The 23899-nt window shown below is 33.9% G+C and overlaps 2 protein-coding genes across 3 annotated transcripts in view; one reads left to right on the top strand and one right to left on the bottom strand.

Annotated features, from left to right (window-relative positions):
* The window catches only part of LOC127859639 (myosin heavy chain, cardiac muscle isoform-like), a 36876-nt gene extending 32279 nt beyond the window's left edge, over positions 1-4597 (bottom strand). The window contains exons 1-5 of the mRNA XM_052397145.1: positions 4461-4597; positions 4222-4263; positions 3884-3952; positions 2802-2870; positions 518-641 (exon numbers count right to left, since the gene is read on the bottom strand). Coding sequence (XP_052253105.1) covers positions 518-641; positions 2802-2870; positions 3884-3952; positions 4222-4263; positions 4461-4597 — 441 coding nt within the window. The remainder of the gene's footprint in view (positions 1-517; positions 642-2801; positions 2871-3883; positions 3953-4221; positions 4264-4460) is intronic.
* Positions 1-23899, top strand: part of LOC127860712 (uncharacterized) — a 372542-nt gene that overhangs the window by 217487 nt on the left and 131156 nt on the right. The window lies entirely within an intron of this gene.

Here is a 23899-nt window from a genome sequence, read left to right as displayed (position 1 = left end):
TAGTCTCCATCCTACTCTAGGGCTGCGAGACCCGGACGCTTCACGCGGACACAGAACGAAGGATACAGGCATTTGAACATGAATGTCTCCGAAGACAGCTCCGCATCTCCTATACGGAGCACAAGACCAACGTGTACGTCTGGAGCATGACTGCAACAATTGTTGGTCCACAAGAGTCCCTGCTCGCGACCGTCAAACGACGAAAGCTGGCTTGGTGTGGACACGTCACCAAGCACGGCTCTCTGTGCATGACTGTTCTCCAGGACACGCTAGGTGGAGTTAGACGCCAAGGCCGTCAGCAGAAAAGCTGGATGGAGAACGTTAAAAAGTGAATATCTCTTCCCATGGATGAATTACTCTCAGCAGCACACAGTTGACCTGCCTAGACGGTATTTGTGCAAGAGAAGTCGTTTTGATCTGGTGATTTATGCTCAGACAAAGTAATGAATTAGAATTAATTTTATTTGTACAAACAATGTGACCTCTAATGTGAACTTTAAACAAGATAAATGCATACCGTCATAGTACCAATAGTAGAATAGTAAACCCTTTCATCTGTTGCTAGCCGCTCCTTTATCAGACTTGATTCCACTTTCAATTCAGCGTCTTCTTCGATTAGTTTGCCCAATTTCTCTGTTTCACTATATTGGTTTTATAATTATAGTGTAAGTTTTGAACATAAATACGTCATTAATACAATTTAAATATAACAACTTCTTAAGTTGTTCGAGCACATACAGTGTTCGTTTTACCTAAATATGTGATCTTCACATTCAAAGTAGGAGAATGTTATACAGTGCGAATAATAATAATTCTAAAATACTGAAGAAAAAAGTAAGCTTTTTGTTCTTAGAAACTGCCTCTAAGTGTTCCTTACCATTGTTAGAACTTTTGTAAGATTGTCTTAAATACCAATAGGGTGATGATACAAAATATCCAAAAGCTTTAAAAACAAAGCTTAAGCTCTTTTACTAAGCACTTTCCCGTAGTTATCTCTGTACATATGAAGAGTTTCTTGTTAGTTAAAGGTGCCTTTCTTAAAAATTTTGGCATGTATCTGGGTCTATAAACCTTGCCCCGTACGGAAATGCAAATACACGTTCACGCCTAGCGGGGAATGCTGTCCGAAATGCAAAGACGGTATGGTAATAGGTATTACTGTAGTATAATTTCTTGTTTACACGGTATATTAAAGTATGTAATATGTACAATATAAATAATATGTAATACCGAGTGCAAAGGCGGTACAGTGATGCTAAATAATTAATAGTTACGGCTCAGGTACGTCTTAAAAATATCCTGGGTACTCTTAAGTTTACTGCAATTTATCCCGGGTACGGAAAATACGCTTTAAGGCATCTGGCAATACTTCGGGGTACTTTTAATCATTTTGTCCGTACCCCGGGTACTTTTTATTACACTTTGAGTACCTGAGCCGACATTGACCAATATAATATTGTATTACAAAAGTCCCTTTTAATATGCACTTCCCTCTGAAAAAAAGACGTCAAAGGCATATGCGTCAAGTGTCGTCCCAGATTAGCCTGTGTAGTCCGCATAGGCTAGTAACGGACGACACTGTCCACTTGTACGGAAGTTTACGTTAAAAGCAATTATCTGTTAGCGAAAATCAAGTGTATGCGGAAAGTGTCGATCCTGATTAGCATGAGACGACTGCACATGCTTATCTGGGACGATACTTAACGCGTATGTCATTAAATGCTTTATAGTTATAAATGTAAACATTGTATTTAAAAAGCTTCAGTAAAAAAATCAAGAATACAATTTAAAAAAGAAAAAAACAGTAAGCCTCATCGGGGCTTGAACCACTGGCCATTGTAGTCCTGGAGTAACAGTCACCACCTAGACCACTCGACCACCCGAGCTCATACAATGACAAATGTACTTTATATAAGCAATCCTCGTAGTTTCACAAAATATACTTTCAACATCAGAACTCTGCAAATTATTTGTATTTGATCGTTTCGCGTTGTAATGCTTTATAATTGTCAGGTTTTTAAATCGTCAAAAGATGCATATGTTGGCTATTTGAGAGCATGGTAAATGTTCAGTATTACTGTTTCCTCACAAATATCATAACTTACATGAAAATTTGCGAATCTGGAACAACTTTTTTGAGTGTAAAGGAAAATGTACACAACGAAATAAAACTCAAAATATTGAAAGCAAAGGAGTTGCCGTACTTTTTTTTCGGTCACTCTAAAAACCCTATTCAATATGTGAAGTTTCATTTGAATAATTTCAATAATTCCCGTGTTTTACTTCCCGTGATACATCTAGTGCATGTAGTTATGCTCTGCCCCATAAAAATGCAAATCCAATTACTACATAAAAAGTATAGAAAGATAGTTTGTGTACCCTGCATTTACTTATATTTATTGAAATCAATGTACTAAGTTGTTAATACCTGCAATACTTCAGTTGTTTGGGCTATATGTATATACAGTCTTTAACTGTGTGAATGCTGTATAGATAAATATGATCCCTTTACTCTGAATTAACGCCTTAAGCCTTTTATGATTATATTAATTTTCTTCAAATCCCTTCAATACTGCCTTAGTTATTCTCAACACAAAAATCGGGATGGACCAACAGATGGAAGAAGGACGGTTAATAACTAAATTACTCCCTTTTGATCAACACATTATAAATACATAATGCAATTATAGGCTGATCATTGTATTGTGGTAAGAAATATAGACCCTTCTGCAGTGTTAAAACTTAATCGAATAACTATGCCTTTATTATATGAATAATAAAATACAAAGAGTTTTTCAAACCTTCGATTTGTGGATTCATCCGTTGAAGTTGAACGACGCTCCAGAATCTTAACGATCTCTTGCAATGTACTAAAAATATCTAAAATATCTGAAAAAACTATTGATTTACATACATTTTTCAAGACGATCATCACAGTAAATACCTTGAAAATCTTTATAATTACAAACACAAAATCTTTTATGAATATTTGCCGTTTGATACTTTAAAATCGATTAATATTTATCTTGACAATTCTATTTCAATTTCAAATTCAAAAATGTTTATTTTATCATTGATCTTGTTTTTTATATTTGACATTGTTACATATTCCAAGACTCCATATAACCTAGTTTTACACTTGAGCGGGAAATTATTTTGACAAATATTATGACATCACATAAGTCACATAAAAATTTAGCAAGGCATATTGCGTTCAGATAGTTCTAGAGTTTTATTTCTTTTATTTTACTATGAAACCTAGTTTGTAACCCAACATGACAAACTTTGAAAAAAAAGCATCATATCTTTGGATAAATTTATTTTGACCCTTGAAACTTGGTGCATAGTTGAGTTAAAAATCAATCTATGCTGCACACATTGTTAAGGTTATATTTTTTACCGTGGATTTTATCTGACCTTGACTTTTGAATTAGGGGCCTGATATTTGATAGTTACACTACGTTTTATGACGCGTATCTGTCTTTGATTTCTATATACAAATTCAACCGTAATGTACCTGTATTGACCTTGGGAAAAGTTAGTTAATTGTTTAGCACCAATATTTCATCACATCATAGTTGTCATATCTGTTGCAATTGATTCATATATAACCGTTTGGTTATATACATGATTGGGATGAAAGGCGTAAAATGACATAGAATTGTTACCGCGAATCTAGAGACAAGTTTCGTGTAAAAACACAAGTTGTACACCGAGCATAATCTGTCTTAAGGGCCATTACCTTGCTACAATCCCTCGGATGAAAGTTTCCATAAAACGGATATTTTGTGTTGTTGTTTTTGTTGTTGTTGTTGAGTTGGTATTGCTGTATTGCATGAAAATAAATTATAAGATGTTAACATTGTGTAAAAACGGATTATACCATAAACGCTTTTTCATGACGCAGTTTTGGTCCTGCAGGTGTACGATGCGATCTTGTTTTCTTGCTATCCTGAAACAAAAAAAACATTCCATCCATTCACTTGATTCACAATTGAACATGTTTAAGTCGTCCATTATGTTATGTGTGTTTGCTGATGCATTAAATACGTTTTTATTCGACATTTGTTTGTTTAAACACGAATTAAGAGTTTACAATTTTGCTTTAAACCTTCGAAAAATAACAAAAGAAAAAAAAAATAAGATTTTAGTAGTGTGAAACTATTGCCTAAATATAAAATATTTCACGATCTAATATTAAACGAGCTACTTATGTCTTACTGTTCTTGTAGTCTTGTTTTGTCCTCGGAAGTAAAGCATTTTCTGAAAGCATAAAAAACAGATTTTTTATTTCTATATAATTGTATGGTAGGGAAAGGTTATATATAGAACGCTCTTTAGCGGGCTTTACTACATTTTATGTATACATATTCAACTAATGCAGGAAGTTGGAAGTAAACCATGTTTAATGCAGCAATGTGATTGTAATTCAGATATGTGAAAAAATAATCGTAGTTTACTTCAAGTTTTGTTTAAGTGTAAGCAGCTCCTTTTCTGCTGCAACCTTTTCTCGTATCAGTTCATCGAATTCGTATGAAAGTAATCTCTCATTTCTTTTCGACTGTTCAAGTAAGTCTTCTCGTGATTTCTCATGCATTTCACTGAACATGCAAAACATAGCCATTAATATAATTGTTAAAAATCCAACATTTAAATAACGAACATAGCGTGAACATAAAATTGATACTTATATTTGGGTTAAAACTGACGCATACTTTCAAAGTAAAATAGCATATTCAATAAATATAAAATGTATTTCCTGATCCTTATTGTTTAAGATATTTTGAATAACTATTGAAGACCCATTCCCATATATATACTGGATTATATCCGACAAGATCCGGCATTTGAACCGTGTAGCTTCCTTGTAGCTTCTTGATTATCTATGTCGGTCCTGAAACGTCCATGAGTGTCTGGGCTCCGGGAGACCGTCGCGTCGATCCTTAACGTTTCAGACGGATAGCAACATTCGTGTTGGTCCGCGTAGCTATTGATAACTGTGTTGTCGACTTGCGTATTTAAAGTTCAGGAACAAATTTCAGGCGCTGGACTTTAAAGGACCATGACGGCAGATGTACGGTTATCAAGGACCCTTCGTGGCGGTTACACGAGTATCACGGTGGAACACGGAATAACAAGGACGATGACGGATATTCATATAAATAGGGGATATTTGAAGAACAATTCGCTTTTTACAGACTCGGCAACGTGGGCGGTGAATTGACTAGAGATTACATGCTCAAGCGTCCACTGCAAACAGCTCAGATTGAAAATAGTGCCCTGATTGCTTAAGCAAAGCTATGAAAGAAAAATAGAAAAGTCGAGAAAAATCTACACTGGTGAATAGAATGTAAGGGACAACTATCTGGGTCCGAAAATGGCTCACAAAAAGACAAGACCTTGTTCAATACGCTTGGCTGATGGACGAACTGGGGAAATACCAAGAGATCCTGGCACGCATTGAGCAAATATTAAAGTCAATAAGTTAAACTATAGGAAGCCTCTGACAGCTGGCATTTTGTAAGAAATAATGTGTCGGTACCTTGCATATTCGGACATCTATCATTCTCTAATTGGTCGCAAACCACACCATCTTCAAGGTATCCGTCAGGTATGCGAGGAATAATTCGCTTTTGAACTAATGCCCTAACCGCCTGATGAGTAGGAAAAGATCACCAAGAAGTTCGGCAACTGATGGCAGCTGCAAAACCTTGTACAGGAAGCAAATTGCGTTAAAGTGACGTTGACGTTGCTATACAATTACACAGGTTAACAGGCCATTGTCATTACTACAATTGTTTACCCCGACTACAAGTTCATTTGGGCTGGAGTAGGCAGTAATGGATCAGCCGGTGGAGTTTAAAGATGAGGTACAGTGAGCTTAATGAAACAATCGACACGGGAGTATTCGGCTTACCAGATACTGAACCTTAACCGAACGACGACAATACGAAATTGCTATACCTCGCTGCGGATGACACATTCGCCTTGAAGAAGTTGCTCAGGAATCCTGTCACAGATAACACTTTTCGACAGAATTTTCCGTCGAGTCAGTTTCGTATGGGCAATTTGGCAACGATGTAAGGAAACAAAAAATTTGCCGTAAAGAGACTGATACCGAAAGTTGGTCGTAGTTTTCAAGATGGCGTCTGTAAATCTCCATGCGTGAAATCGCAACGAAGACAAAATAATGTTATTTTATTGTTTTGACGATGCAAAAGCTTACATAAAAAGAAATGAAATTGATACGAATAACCTACATAATTGGTTACAGCACAAAAAACTTGGGTAATTCAGGTAAATTCATTTTATTATTTTGTTCATATATCTAAACGTAATGATTTCTGTTGAAAGAAGCATAAATTAATTATTCTTCAAAGTTTAATTGATTGTTGTGGTTGTAACCAGCTGGCGTTTGAAAGAAACTCAAACATATTTTAATGAAAAGAGAAAAGAGAGACATGTTAATCTTTAAAAAATAGTTGGTTTGAAAGAAACACATTTAGCTTTCCTTTTTGTTTTCCTTACAATATTGACACTGGGACCATAGACACGACCGTTTTGTAGACCTTCGTCGAGTCAGTATTGTAAGGACAATTTGGCAACATGGTTAGAAAACAAACATTTTGCTGTAAAGAAACTGCTACCGCATGTTTGTCAAAGTTTTCAAGATGTCGTCTGCCAATCTTCACACGAGAAATCGCAATGAAGACAAGATACTTTTATTTAATTGTTTTAACGATGCAAAAGCACAAATTTAAAAACATGAAATTGATAGTATAATCGTAAAATAATCGATTATAGAACCAAAAAATTCGGCATTTCCATTTTTGTTTTCCTTACAATATTGACACTACCGTTTTGTAGACCTTGACTAGAGTGAATATTATTAATGAAATTGTTGTCAAATATTATCAATTATAAGTTGAAGAGAAATACAATTACCTTCCATTATTGTCATTTTGAATACATTGAATCAAGCTCTGATTATTTAACAATTTTTACAAATTATCAGGGCTTTCCTTTGACCTGAGCTCCCGGGTTTTGACGCTTGAAAATTACTGAAGACCCCTTTTTGACTCTTGAGAAAATTACGTCATGCGTCACATTTGACCGGGGGAATATACCAACTTGCGTCAACGAGATCAAAAGTTGTTAAGACTAAGCGATAATTGGCTCGGGGCTTCTACTACTACTACTACTACTACTACTACTACTACTACTACTACTACAACTACTTTTACTACTACTACTACTACTACTACTACTACTACTACTACTACTACACCACCACCACCATTCACAGTGACAAAAAACGTATTCACACAATGGCTGCTACTACAACTTATAGCCCATATAGGGGGGCATGCATGTTTTACAAACAGCTTTTGTTTCTATGGGATTTTAACCACAACTGTTCATGTTTATCTCCGACACATATTTTTAGGTCACCTGTCATGAAGTGACACGGTGAGCTTATGTGATCGTGTGATGTCCGGTGTCCGTTGTGCGTGCCTGCGTGTGTGTGTGCGTCCGTCCGTCAACAATTTGTTTGTGTAGACAGTAGAGGTCACAGTTTGCATCCAATCTTGATGAAATTTGGTCAAAATGTTTATCTTTATGAAATCCGGTTTGGGATTGTATTTGGGTCATCTGGGGTCAAAAACAAGGTCACTAGGTCAAATAATAGAACAACCTTCTGTAGACAATAGAGGTCACAGTTTTCATCCAATCTTTATGAAATTTGGTCAGAATGTTTATCTTGATGAAATCTGGGTTGGGATTTTATTTGGGTCATCTGGGGTCAAAAACCAGGTCACTAGGTCAAATAATAGAAAAACCTTGTGTAGACATTAGAGATCACAGTTTTCATCCAACCTTTATGAAATTTGGTCAGAATTCTTGATGAAATCTGGGTGGGATTGTATTTGGGTCATCTGGGGTAAAAATCTAGGTCAAATAAATAGAAAAACCTTGTGTTGACAATAGAGGTCACAGTTTTCATCCAATATTTATGAACTGTGGTCAGAATGTTTATCTTGATGAAATCTGGATTGGGATTGTATTTGGGTCATCTAGAGTCAGGAACTAGGTCACTAGGTCAAATCATAGAAAAACATTGTGTAGACAATAGAGGTCATAGTTTTCATCTGATCTTAATGAGTCAGGTGAGCAATTCAGGGCCATCATGGCCCTCTTGTTGAGTTACTAGGTCAAAGGTCAAGGTCACTGTGACCTCTTAAAAAAAACACAAAAAAATCTGACAAGCTTTCATGTATTCAAAACTGCACCCGCAGCCGAGCGTGGCACCTTTAATGCGGTGCTCTTGTTAGCTTACCTGAGCACCTTGTTAGTATGCAGAATCTTATTTTCATAAACAATACAATAGCAATGTCTCATATAAATCAGTCTTTACTGAATTGGAAAGCATTGTATTTAATAACAATTTTGTTAAAAAATAGGATCCAGATGAATCAGCTAAATGAACAAAAATCTTTTATATATAAACTTTGAAACATCAATGTAGCGCATCCTGTAAGCCATTTAATGCAAAAATAAACAATGTACATGTAATGATGGACACAGGATTTTAAAAATGTTCTTAAAATGGTGTTGATTTCAGTGCAAAACAAAAAATTTTGTTCTTATTGTCTTGATGAATGCTCAGATAAAAATATAAGATTTATTTCTTTGGACTTGGTAAAATGCTAACATTGATCAGATCATTCCATGAAGAGTAAAATGTTTACCCTTTTGTTTTATACTGACTAATATTATGATGAAATTAGACTTACAGTATCTGTTCTTAAACAAATTTGGTCCAAATAGTTGTCAAAACTCAACACTGTGTGATATCAGATAAAATATGCATTTTCATGTACACAAAGTTGTAAAGATATTAACATACTTTTCAGACAAAGACAGTTAGCAGTGAGCAACATTCATATGCTAAATAGAAAACAAGGCATGCAGTGCAGCTCTCCAAAAAATTGGACTGTCCTGCTTCTATCATTCTGAAGGAAGTGTTGATATTCACCCCTGAAAAGGTTGGATGTGTTGTTTTTCTTTTATTTAATTTACCCACAAGCAGGACAATTACTGTACATTACATTGTTTTATTGCAATCATAACACTTAAGAAACCTTACTATTGCACCAATGCTCAAAATCCACTGGTTATATCATCAATTTCTTCTGATTCCTACAAAATGTACATTTGTATTGTGTTTGCCTCATTTTTATTGTTTTTACCTCTGTAAAAGTGTGATAAGCAAAATATGATGACAATTAAATTAAACATCTTCATCCAATCATTTTTTTCTAGTGTTGGTTTTAAGCACTGTTTAGGTTGTCAACATTATGTCATTTAATACAAGGGTTCATCAAGCGAGCTGGACAAAAAAATGGCTGCTTCTAATGTGAGGAGTGATCTGAGTAAAGGCATCAAGAAGATAATGGTGGTGTTTCCTAACATCGAACACAAGTACCATACAAGTGGAGAGGTACTGATATGTAAAGTAACACTCTGTAAAGTTAAATTTCTGTTGATTTATTTGCTGTAACATGTGATCAAAATTGTCAACAGTTGCCCCATCATGGGGATTTCTTGTTTACCTGGCACGTAATAATTTAAAAAAATGTAAAAATCATTTGAATTTGACTTTTTGAAAGATGAATAGGATTACGCAGAATATTTAAAAATGTCATCAGACTGCTCCAGCTTTAAACCTGATTTGTTTGGCAGCACTCTGTACCTTTACATTATCCTAGATCTTTCCTTAAAAGATGATGTGTATAATAAAATAACTTACAATTAATTTTCTCTTAATGCTTGAGTTTTGATAGTTGTTATTTGACATCAAATAATAAAACTAAAGATTGTTAAAAGCATGCTCCTGGAATCGAAGGTAGCCACACGCCAGTGGTCGAATGATTTATATGGACTTTTATTAAAAATGACTGTTTAAAGACTTTCTTAAGAAGTCAAAGTTTTGCAATAATTAAGATAATAATAACGAAATAATGAGGAGAAGAAGGACATAAAGATTATGCCCTGGTTTCCATTATAATTTCTTTATTATTCCCTGCCGAAAGGCATAGGTATATTGAACTTGCAGTTGTCATTCCGTTTGTGTGTGTGTATGTCCATCTTCGCAATCAGCATATTGCAATATGTCAACTAGTAAATTACCTAGGTTGATGAAATTTGGTATGTTGAAAGAGGGACAAAAAGTTGAATGTACAATTTCCTTCATTTTTTTTTGCCTCCTGCGCAAATTATTGTTGCTGAGTTTAAAGAAATGAGTGGAAACTAAAAGCGTGCTGACTCAAAAAGTACGTAAGCAGAGTTGATAAAGTTTGGAGGGCATAAATGGCCGTATTGGGAATATGCACTTCGTGTCAGTTTCTTTAATATGGTTCAAATTGCTGATTGCTATGGTTATATAAATACAATGCAGCAAATATCCACTAGGGGGCTGCTGTTTTGTCTGTTAACAAGCTCTTGTTAATGTAAGATTCAAATTTTACTGATTATCTTAACTAATCAACAACAACGCACTCTGGGGTCACACTGTCTGTCAGACACTGAGACATCTACATCTTTTCATTTGACACCTCTTTATAATAATGTACTAGTATTTATATTAGCTTGAAGATCTGTATTAAAATGCAGATGATCGTACATTGGGGTGATAATGTTTGCAAAGTGCATGTTTATATTAATTGCTGCTATTTAAATTTCTTATTGAATCTTCAACAGAACGCTGGGCTGTTGCAACGTATCGACAGTGATGTTACCTCAAAAATTAAAAAACTTGTGGTGGAAGAGGGCGTTGCAAATGTTGAAGAAATGCAATGCCATCTGACCTCATTTGTTATGAAGAATGTAACACCTGCTCCATCAAGAACTAAAAGGAGATTTGCCCCTACAAAAAAGTGATCAGATATCACATGAATAAGGCAGCAAAGAAGGGTTGTGATAGCAATGATGACCAACACAACTTAGTTCAACTTGTGAGTGTGCTTAGTGTGTAATTAACAGTTACTTCAATACAGATATATATTTATCACATGCCATACCCTGCTTCCCCTTGTAATATAATCATTACGAATATTTTTATCTTACACATGTGTAATATACTTTTTAAGGATTTTCATTGGCTTATTTTCGTTTGATTGACCAATCGCATTTTGTTATGTTGCTGAAATAACATTGCAACGTCAAATGACGTCACGAAATGTAAACAACATTTCGGATTTATCAAGTTTGCGAAAATATTTTAATAATTTTTTGTGTCCGGAGCCATATCTTGGAAGTGCTTTGGCGGATTTCATTGAAACTTGGTATGAGTATAAATATGGATAAGAGGATGATACATAACATTTGACAGAGTTATACATCTCATTAGGCGAAATTTAAGAAATTGTGTTATTATATTTTCATATATTACTTTTCGGCCTAAGATGCTAAGGTCATACATTGTTTTGTAAACGAAACATGCGACATAATTTTCCTTTATCATTTACATTTGTTGTAAATAGTGAACATATTAAAATTCTGATGTCTGATATTAATTTGCCTCTTGTGAATAGATTTGTACCATTGTTTTGTTAAATGGACCTTTTCACGTTTTGGTAAATTGACAAAATTGATTTTTTTTTCAGATTTCAAAATTTTCGTTGTAGTTTTTTTTTTGCGAGGAATCGGTAATACTGAACATTTACTAAGCTCTACAATATTACAGTATTTGCATATTTTGATGATTTAAACACATTAAAAATTTAAAGCATTACGAAGGAATAATTTGGCGAGTTCTGTTGTTATCATTATATTTTGTGACAGTACGATGATTGCTGATATAAATTATAACATAAACATATTACTTACTACACGATCACAGATGGGCGAGTTGTTTAAGTTCTAGTCTTTTACTCAAATGGTCAGTTGTTTAAGACTAGTTAAGGATAACTTTTTTATCTTTGATTTTATTCTTGTTTAATTATTGAGCTATTTAATTCCGATGTAAACATTTATCTTTTTACATTATTTTATTTATTTCATCATTTTTATTTTTAAAACTTCAACACATGCCAAAATCCGTGAAAATATCCATATACAGGTATGCGTTTATAATTGTTGGCATCATTTACGTCAATTTCTTTAAACTATGACTTTTTCCCTTCGCACCAAGACAAGAATATTAATTGATTAAACCAATGGTTATTGTTTGCTTTTGAATGTCTTACTATTGAACATTTGATAATCTCATCCGGAGGTTGTTGCTTTCCCGGGATTTTATTATTGTTTTGTTAATTTATTTATTTTCCAACGTTTAGAAATGTCATGTTTTGCTAACATTTATAAATGTATTTATACTTTTATTCGCACTTTGATCGTAGTACTTTCATGTTTGGCTTTCTTTCACATCGAACAAGTGTTGTTTTTTTTTTATAAATATCATCTACGGTTGAGTGGTTCGATTTAACTTCTTTAATTTAAGACGCATTCTGCAGAATACACCAAAAATATCGGGTTTGATGAACCTTATATATTTAATGTTGTGCCTTTCTTTTATTAATACGCTCTCCTTTTCTATATTTTGTAATTCGTCTGCAAAACAAAAGCGTTCATATTTGAGTTCTTTTATTGCTAGTTTATATTTTTTCTTGATTAAAAATCAATGCATTTTTTAGCATTTGCGTATATTCATAGTTTATTCGATGTTATGGTATGATTTTCTTGAAACGAGATGGTTTGCCACAGACGTGAATGGCAGCAATGTATAGATTGTGTGTAAACCATTTCTCCCATTTCACCTTGAATCGGTAAATATTAAAGATGATGTTCGTGTAAATAATGCGTTGTTAAAACGTCAATTTTATCTGCATTTTAGGAGATGTATGATGTTAACTGTGTATAGTTGTGAAATTAACCATATTCGTCGTTATCGCATTAGTTATGGCGACACTCTTCAAAGACGATCTTAAAATACTTAAAGTTGTAATTATTGTTTATTTGTAACATTTTAAGTCTAATCCGGGTTTTCGCAACAAATAAATTTAACCAAACATAGGACTGCACTCAACGGCACTTATGTGGCCAAGGATGGTTAAATCTCATAGATGTGTGTTCATATTGAAATACCATATAAAGTTGTATATATTTATGTATGCATGCATGTATGTATGTATGTATGTAATGATATACATATTAGATATATTTAGTCTTAAAGCCTAACAATTGATCCATATGCATCACGCACATTTACCAATAAGGTGTACTCCTTTTTATCATGTTAATGTCATTAATTAAAAAAGTTGCAATATTATATGAAATCATGTATTCCCTTCATAAACATACCATGTTAACCAGTTCATAACAATATCGTCCATTCTTTATCTTCTACCATCACTTATAAATAAAATGTATAATCCATATATAATGTAAGCTATGAGCTTGTATAAGCTTTGTTGCTGAATAAATGTTGTTCTTGTTCTAAGCATTTTTGTTTGTAACAATTTTTGTCTTAAAACGGAAGATATGACATTATCAGAGAACATAAAGTCATTGACAATAACAATCCATTAATTATAAGGTAATTACAGTGTATAACTTCTAAATTGTAATATAGACCGTATAACCCTTTCTCCCATAAGAAGCAAAGTGAAAATTGATTTTGCAACCAGCATAAACCCAGAACAGCAACTCGCAGTCTGTTAAGGTTTTATGCTGTTTGTTACTCATCAGTACATAGAGATTGGAAATGAAGCATTTAAAACTTGAATATGTTAAGAAAGGACTTATTTAATTTAATTTTCTAAAGGACTTTAAATGCATCAAAGTGCATTTGTGAGAGGTAAAGGGATAAGCACATGAGATTTTTGTTGTCCTTCATTTATAAAACCCGATGTATAAGCACGATGTGATCGTTGTCTAGACGCATACCAATATGGGTTCATGTGTTCCTCAACGCTATTAAATCCGTAAAATAACATGTGCATATTCTATGGACAAAGATAAACAGAAGTGGATCAGTTTCTTCATGCGATTGAAACCGTATAAAGAAACTCAATTTATTCACTCGATGCTGATTGATTGGGTTTTATTAGGCCATACGATGCAGATTTATTGGGTTTTATTACACTATAATGCAATTAAGACCATATATTCCCATGTGAACGTTAACTGGGCGCAGATAAATAGGCATCCATCCCTGGTTTCACCCGAATTGTACCGTATAAGCACGAAGTGGACGTTGTCTGGATGCTTTTTTGGAGGGGGTGAGTGTATTAATTATACAATGGTAAAAAAAATATAAAAAATAAAACACGCGGAGATTTCATGCACGTACATCAATCTAATTAACTTAGTTATTTGATGCAATTAATAGCATTAAAGCACACTCAACAGGAGCCCCCCCCCTCCAGGAAGCCCCACGATTAAAGTGATTTTGAAGGCTTTGTCAACCACTTTCCGGACATGTCACGCCTTATTTACTTTCATCAAAGTACCTTCTTATAATGCCAAAAATATGCATAGTTTATACGCCGGGCGACACAGAGTATAAAGTTAAAACATTTTAGCGATTGTCTGTGATTAGTGGGCAATTTTGAGTTCGAAGAAGAAGATAAAAATGAGTTTACATAGGTGATTTAGATCTAGCTAAGTGTGAAACATCAAATGATTTGATCTTTACTTTGAAGATTTTAGGGGGGGGGGGCGTACGCCGCGTCCGCTACCCTCCATTGGAGCCGCCTATGCTTAATGTGTTGACTCTCGACTCGGGTTGATAGGGCTCTAAATGCTCTATAATGCACGTACGACCGTATGTAAATGTTACTGGGCCCAGATTACCGTTAAACCATCATTTTTAAACACGAATATAACCGTTCACGCGGGATATAAAAAAAACGTCTGGACGCAGAATAATCGGCGCTCATTAGTTCCCAAACGCTATTACACTCGAATTCGCGCAGATAGTCCATAGATATCTATCAATGAGTTATCCCATGCATATCCCAATCTCACTCAATTTTATGGACGCATATATTTAAAGGGTTCAACTATGGGATAATGGACGTATATAAGCGCATGTCATGTAAACTGAGCACAGATCATTAGGGACCAATAATTTATAAACCCGATTTTAACGTACATTATAAGCACGATGCGAACGTTATCTGGATAAAGATTTATAGGCGCCCATTACTTCACCAACGCTATAACACCCGTATAAAAACTTGCGAAGAGACGCAGAGACGCTGGTAAATAGAAGATACAGGATCTTCACTATAAATCTGTATTCTGAACTCCTAATAGTGTGCCTGTCTGTATCTAATGATGTTTGCAGAACTCCACATGATGTGCAAGTGTGCATCTAAAGCATCAAATTTGTTCACGCAGACAAATAGGGCTTTATAACACTCGTAATTCATACTAGCCGATCCGCAAAATAAACACCTTGCTCACGTAGTGCACAATCAGCAATCTGTATTCCAAATTTAATATGTTTATTCACAATATTCTCACTATAAATAGAGATATAACTACTTATCATTATCAAAGTAACAAATTTTATTTAATACTTTTAAAATCCAATGAAAATAGAAGGAAAAAATCATTGTCGTAAATGTTGCTGCAAAGGCGTTGTATTTCCATATTTTTTTGCCAAATAGTTTTCCTTCCAAAACTGACACGACCAGAATTTTCACCTACCGACTGTCCAGGAAAATGGATTGTGGAAAACGCGTTCGGAATTCTTGCTCATCTGAACACTAGATTAATCATCCACACCGAATGAAGGATTCACCGAAATTCAACCTGCTTTTATACAAGTTACTTTCGGTTCGGGGCGGAATGCTTTTCAACCTATCGTTGTCATGTTGGTCCTTGTCATTCTCGTGTTGGTTCGTGATGGTCTGATTAGATGCCTTGATAGTCAGGGTGTATTCGTTTGTCTGCCGTGTTGTTTTGTATAAATGCGCAGCTCTACCGGGACTCTCCGGGACAGTCCGTGTGGGCGCTGAAATGATTGCGTGTTGCTGGCGGGTTCGTCAGTGTTTGTACGGGTTGGTCCGTCTAAATGCCATGTTGAAAGACCGTCGACGCTCAAAAATCAAAAGTCCACTTATATTCCCGGAAATTGATCCGGGCAATCCGGGACGATCCGGCACATCCGTATCCGTCCGTGTGTATATGGGACTGGGGCTTAAATTAAATGGTATTGTACAACTTTTGACTACTGCATGTACATTGTACGTCTTTAATTTACTTCGTGGTACGTAGCAAAGAAATACGTGTATATCAACATGTTTTATATTTAAACTATAAAAAACTTGTAATTTTTTAGTACATATTTTTATAGGCAAACAATAACAAATGTTTGGATTATCCATTCAGGTATTTCGGTATTAATTTTCTTATTTAAACGTCTACAAACCGTAATAAAGCAGCCGTTAAGTCACCCCGAAGTTTTGCATTCTCCTTAACAAGCACTTCATATTTGTTGTTTGTCCTACCCAGTGTTTTCAGCTGCAAAGATACAATGATTGTCTAGCAAACTGTCTGTAAATTGTATACTAGACTGGGAGCGAATAAAAACATATTGGAGTCGAAGTTATGTATTGGCCTTCACAACGGATTTCTAACATACATTTGTGTATGATGTATACATTTATTTTATCTGCCCAATCTTAAATTTTGCCAAAACATATATATCAAATCAATCAATAAATAGTAGAGAGACTTAGCGGACGTTGATTGTTAATAAATATGTGGCTTGAAACGAGATTTTGACCACTTGGACCTGGCTTCGATTGTTATTAAAACGATGTTAACTTGTGACCTTTGTATGCAATATGTCAAGCCCTTTTTGCAATATACAATATTTTTATTTTTAAGGAATAACCGCAACCGAAACGATTAAGTCTGTGGAACGATGAGGATCCGTATTATTTTTGTATTTTACTGCAAATAAACCTCAATTTATATAAATCTTAAGGGCATATCTCGACCTTGTTGATTTTCTGGTGAAGTTCATGTGTTTTTTCGATGAATCTTTTCTGTCAATCATGATGAAGGTTTGACCAGTTTTTACTATTATTATGAAGATGTATGTATCGGTTTAACTCGAAAGTTTTTATAATCTTAAACACTCGAAATGTTTCATTTGTTGTTGAACTTAACTCGACAGTATTAACATTGCGTTGAAAAAATTTAGTGCATATATTCCCTCCAAAGATAACTACTTTTATTTTGTGTAATTTAATATGATTGCATACCTTTGATCTAGTGGCATCAATCAGACAAACTTTAAATTAAAAAGGTGGTATATTCAACTGTGTGTTGCAAGTATTATTGCAATCTCACGATGGCATGTTAGCAATGACCATTTCTTTCGTAATAACAACATTAATGAATGTGTCAGCAATCTCATTAATTCTATATGATTATATTTATAAGTAAACATTTATTTTTTTTATCATCATTATCATTATCATCATCATCATCATCATCATCATCATCATCATCATCATCATCATCATCATCATCATCATCATCATCATCATCATCATCATCATCATATCATCATCATCATCATCATCATCATCATCATCATCATCATCATCATCATCATCATCATCATCATCATCATCATCATCATCACCATCATCATCATCATCATCAACGTCATCATTATTATTATTATCATCATCATCAGCATCCTCCTCCTCATCATCATTAATATCATCATCATCATTATCATCATCATCATCATCATCATCATCATAATCATGATCATCATCACCATCATCATTATCATCATCATCAGCAGCAGCATCATCATCATAATTATCATCATCATCATCATCATCATCAACAGCAACAACATCATCAACATCATAATCATCATCATCATCACAATCGACGTCGTCGTCGTCATCGTCGTCGTAATCATCATCAGCATCATCATCAGCAGCAGCAGAATCACAAGCAGCAACAACATCATCATTATCATCATAATCATCATCAGAAGCAGCAGCAGCGACATCTTCACCAGCATCATCATCATAATCATCATCCTCTTCAGCAGCAGTAGCAGCAACATCAATACCATCTTCAAGATCACACACAATTACATGCTAAACAAAAGAATCAGGTGAGCAAAATATCGGACCAATTTCGAACTCAATGCAGATATGTTTACAACAAGTATTGTTCTCAAGTTTCATTAAGATTGGAAAAATAATGTGACTTTATGAGAATTACAAAGGTTTCAATTAAGTCGCATACAAAATAAAGTCCTCCAATTTTTAGCCCTTTTTTTATTAACAGACTGATACAATGTTTACATTCTGCCCAGATATCATGAGAATTAATTTGCGAGGAAGTTTCAGGATGATTTAACTAAATCTCTAGAACGGAAACATTTGTGCTCTTGATTTGGATATAATTCAAAACAAAGTTCGGGCCAAGATTTTTAATGTATCATGAAAATTTGACTGAAACTGTGACTTCTTGAGTGTTAACAGGGTTGCATATTTTTAGATTAACTTTTATCGCTGTTGAAATGAGGAAGTTGTCTGCTCCACAAACTTTTGTTTATGCATCTGTAACAAACAAGTTCAAATGAACATAACTCAGGAACATGTACATCTTTTTACACGAAACATTTACGAATAATGTATAATGGCATACCATGGACAAACTGTGGGCAGACCGACCGATCAACCAATCTCTGTGTGAGGGGGTATACTTATAATTATAACAGCACTTGAAATGCCCACTAAACACTTGTTGTCATCACATGTCACGAAAAATCCAAAATACGGCTGTACTTACCTGTTTATCGTCAACTGCATTATGTTGATATTTCCCCGCCACATTAATTTCATTCCTCCCCAGTTTTGACAACCTGAACAAATACTGCGCAAAGTCACTGTTTGAATTGTATGTTAGCGCCTCGCGGCTTTGTACCCACGCCCAGAGACCTGATAATTTTGAAAAGTAATTCTCAGTGTCTTTCATAGACTGTTTGAATACTGAATGTTCAAGTTTAACAAAGTTCTGGTTCAGGTATGATTCAACCTCTAATAGTTTTTCCATGCTTTTCCTTGTGGCTATAAAGCAGAGTTTCTTATTTTTCTTATCACTGCTGTACTGAAGGGCTTCTTGTAGAAGTTTTAGTTCAGGATAATGTTTAATGTAGGTGTCAACACCAGTGTTAAAATCAGCTCGAAGGCTTGACAGTGACTGTTTTGCTTCATTCAAAGTGCTTGTCTCGATTTCATCCAAAGTGGAATGTATTGATTGATACATTTTTTTCAAGATGTTTCGCTCAACTTTAGGTGTTTTCTTCAAAGTGCTCCTTTCGATAATGTCCAAAGTTGAATTAATGTTTATGTTTATTTCACGAACCATGTGTTCATATTCCTGGTATGAAATTGTAAGCTCATGGACTCTGGAATCACAGCAACTCTGATGATTCTTCAGTTTCACCAGATTGATATGAAACCTTATTAAAAGTTCATGCACGTCGGCCGTATGCTTCTTGGCTGAGTTGAGCTTTAATGTTTCGCATTCGCTGAAATAAATATGGAGTGTATTATAATAAAATGATCATGGCATTAAGTTTTTTGCTATACATTGGGGATAACTTACATACACCTTAGCTTCTGATATTGAACATATATATAAGCATTATATATTGACTCAAAACAGATTTGGTTACGCCCCAATATTTGGACCCAGTTACAAAATGTGTATTAATTAAATTTGAAATCGTGCACACTCTTTTTAAGCATATCCTTACTTATGGGTATACTTTTACATTAAATATATGTTTCAAATGTTCTTTTTTTCAAGAATTTAGCCATTAAATAATAGTAATATACAATTGTTCCACAATTGAAATATGTGTTTACCTATCACATTGTTAAAAGGATCAAGCAAAGTCAAAGAAAATCTGATCATACTGTGCGTATTGTTGAAAGGGCTATTCTTCGATTCAGCTGATCGCGTATACATAGCGTATCTAATTAAGTATTAGTGATATGTGTATAACGCTTTATTTGGTTTGTAATGATCGCTTTGTATTTAGTCTTAAATGTTGTATCAAGCTATATCCCGGATAATGTATCATGTTCAAATATCGTATTTTAATTACTTACACCAATAACACTGTTCTTTCATGAAACTTAAGGCCATATTTATGTTGGAATACACAGTTAATTGATACATATTGGAATATATACGATCTTCCACAGGATTACGAGCATGTTCTTATTAAATGTTTGTTCATGATGCCCTTTAAGGCGTGAATCTTATAATGTTCTATATCTTACAGGTATTCAATTATTATTTTAATGTTGTATACTATAATATAGATACTTAAGCTTAATTATGTAAATAATCACGCTACATACATGTTAAACACAAATTATTATTCCACAATCATTTTTATTTTGGCATGAGAATATCGTCGGTTGTCTTTTATATTAATTTAACACTAACACGAGTGACAAAGGCTCCAGTGCGATCACCTAGTATCCAATCAAAATTTACGGATCTGATCTGCTTTTGTTATGTTTGTTTTATAAATTTGACTGACCAAGCCATTCTAACCTTTTTGACATAGACGAGATTTTATGTGGACAATTACTGTTAATGTTATGACAAAGTTTAAAACTTGGGCAAATACGATTGTTTAATATTGGTAAAGTGTTTAAAACAATCAAATAAAAGTATGGTACACATATTATTTTTCAACTGTCATACCAGGAAAACTGCATCACCCCAATGTTGTCTGGAATTTTATCTGAAGATTTTCAAACTCCCGCGATACATTAATAATTATAAGAACAATTTGTTTAAAACAAGTTTTATGATGATTGGGTAAATAAATGCGGTCTTACTTGTTTAGTGTTTTAGTTATTCCAAACCGGAACAATCGGCCAACTCCTTGGTTTTAAATATAAAACGGCATTTTCGAAATCCATATATATATATATATATATATATATATTTATATAACTTAATAATCTCCTTAAAAAGTTTCATGATGATTTTTAAAAAACTTTGACTTTTATAGTTTCCTTAAGCTATTATAAGTTGAGGTTGTGCTTAGTATATGACCCCATATTATAAATTATAGAAATCAGTTGTTGTATCATATCGACAAAATTAGATGACCAAGTTTTAACAAGATTTTCAAATAATGTTGACTCAAAAATGTTTACAATAAAATGATCACAACGGTTATGCAAAACGCACACAAGATCTGAATAGCTTAAAATGTTGCGCAAAACAAATGTATATTTTTAGTAATTGAGTTATAGCACGACTTTTATATATTTAGTACAAATACATATTTTTAGTCAGTTGTTATTATGAAACTTATGATAAAAGCACGTTATGAAACATAAATATTAAACGTGTAGCTAAACCATTATGACAATCGTTTGATACATAAAACATTTCTAAATACAGAACCATGCATTTGTGCATCTTTAATACATATACGCTTATATCTAACAATAGTTTATATATCAATATACGAGTACACTTGTTGGTATCAGCATTGTGCTAAGAATACCATGGCCCTTATCGTTTATTTTGTGTTACGCTAATATGATATACACAGCACATTCCCGTTATCATATTTATTGTATAACATATTTTTTTTAATGTTTGTATCCGCCAATATAACTTAAATAATACAAACTGAAACACAGTAAATTCGATGCTCGGCAGTTAAGGGTCAGTTGTTAGTCCGTCGTTAACAACATTAATCTCTAAAATGTTCTAATGTGTATGGTTTCAGAAGACAAAAAGTTACTATTAAAATAGCTTGTATTGCCGGAATATTGTCGAAATACCTGTGACTAACAGAAACACATTCGTAACAGCACAGCTGACTGTGATCCTTGCAGAACACGGAAATGTTTTCATTAGTGTGTTGTTCACACATTTGTAGAAAAGCTTCCAAGTCCTTGGACACTGGCCAGTTTTTCATTTCTCCCTGGCTGTATTTAATATGTTTACTAAACAATTGATCGTGTAACCTACTGCACTCTCTACAAAAACACTGCTGACATTTTTCACAGTAACACACCGCAAATTCAACAATATTTGTTTCCCTGCAGGATGTACAAGGGAAGAAGCTAACCCGTACAGAATCAGCACAATTCGAAAATTGATAATGTGTTGTCATTTTGTTCACAAATTTTCCATTAAAAAATATGAATGAATTGTTTCCAATTTAAATATCAGTCGATATTCCCTTACTGGTATGCAGTAATAAATAATGAATTCTCGTTTCATAGCCCATAGTCCTCCGTGAGAAAAGAGAAGTCTTTAAACCTTATCGAAACAAAGATAACTTTCAACTACCATACACTGTTAACAGACCCCTCTAGGATGTCTTCAGATTAAAAACCTCCTTAGTCAAGAGACACAATTATCTAAAGATATCAGAACGTCAAACAGGTTTTAAGGGGCTGGTTAAGACGTGTATGTCTATACAATTGTTTTGTCAACCAAGTAGAATTTTGTATTAACGAAACATGTTGTAAATTATGTATCACAGTTTGAAATTAACAAAGCAAGTGTGATTCACCAGTCATGAAGAAAGTAATAATATAAAGAAATCTTCAGCTTACACGTGTATACCTAGCAATCCGTTCCGGACGAGTAATTTAACACAACTGCCAAACACCTACTTCACATTAACATACATCTGCGCAACAAACGTATTTCACCGGAAAGTAATCATAGTTGGTTTCGGTATTAGGGAATTCACACACATGTAAAATAAATATAATCAAAAGTGATAATTGATTTTACCATATGGAGAAATTAAATGCCTTGTTATTTTCTTGGTTATTGTTTTAAATAGGTAGCTACAGTTTGTTCTCCCAGTATTACCTTTTAATATATAAACTTGTAGTTTCTAAAGGTTCTTAAAAATAAATATTGTCCAATTTTCAAGTAATATAATATACCATTCTTTATATTTTAATCAAAATCAACTAATAATTGTAATAAAATACGGTATTTTAGAACTTTTTTTTCGTCAATGTGGTTCACAGCCCCTTTAACCCTTTGCATGCTGGGAAATTTGTCTTCTGCTAAAATGTCGTCTGCTGAATTTCTAAACTTAGCATTGTTTTCGATTTTTTTTCAAAGAATACTATCAGACTAGCAAACAGTGTGGATCCTGATGAGACGCCACATTATGTGGCGTCTCATCTGGATCCAAACTGTTTGCAAAGGCCTTCAAAATTTATATATTTATATTTTGAGGGGTATTAAAACAATAATAAAGGATTAAAATGATGTTTAAATCAACGCAAATATGTATGCATGAAAGGAATAAATTCAACGGGTACACCGAAGACAATTAGACATATTGGCAATTGTTTGTACAGAGCAACCAGATACAAATTAATAAGCTTATATATCGCCACTGTAGTAGAACTGTTATATTGTTTGATGCAACATCATCAGAACTTTTCTTTTTGGCAAACTTAGGGTTGAGTAATATAGCATGAACTACAGAATATTCAAGATAAAGCGACAACTGTAAAGTCATCATAGTGTGTCATGATGGAAAGCAATCGAAGGCATGTGAATAAACATGTTATATTCGAAATGAGGGAACAAGTATAAACCACTTAAGACTTAACAATCAAGTCCTATTTTTGTCTTAATATTTTATGCCAAACCAATGCTTTTTAAAGATAAAGCAGAGTTGAAATGATAGTCATATCATATGAAGGCTTTTTCAAAGATAAAACAGAGTTGAAATGATGTACATTTCAGATTTATGACATCAAGTGATACGTGTGAGTGGTCGGATATCTTGAAACGCAGATTACCTTGATTTCGTATTGAGCTA

This window comes from Dreissena polymorpha, chromosome 15 (genome assembly GCF_020536995.1).
Source record: "Dreissena polymorpha isolate Duluth1 chromosome 15, UMN_Dpol_1.0, whole genome shotgun sequence".
NCBI classification, from domain to species: domain Eukaryota; kingdom Metazoa; phylum Mollusca; class Bivalvia; order Myida; family Dreissenidae; genus Dreissena; species Dreissena polymorpha.
This window is presented reverse-complemented; position numbering and strand designations above follow the sequence as displayed.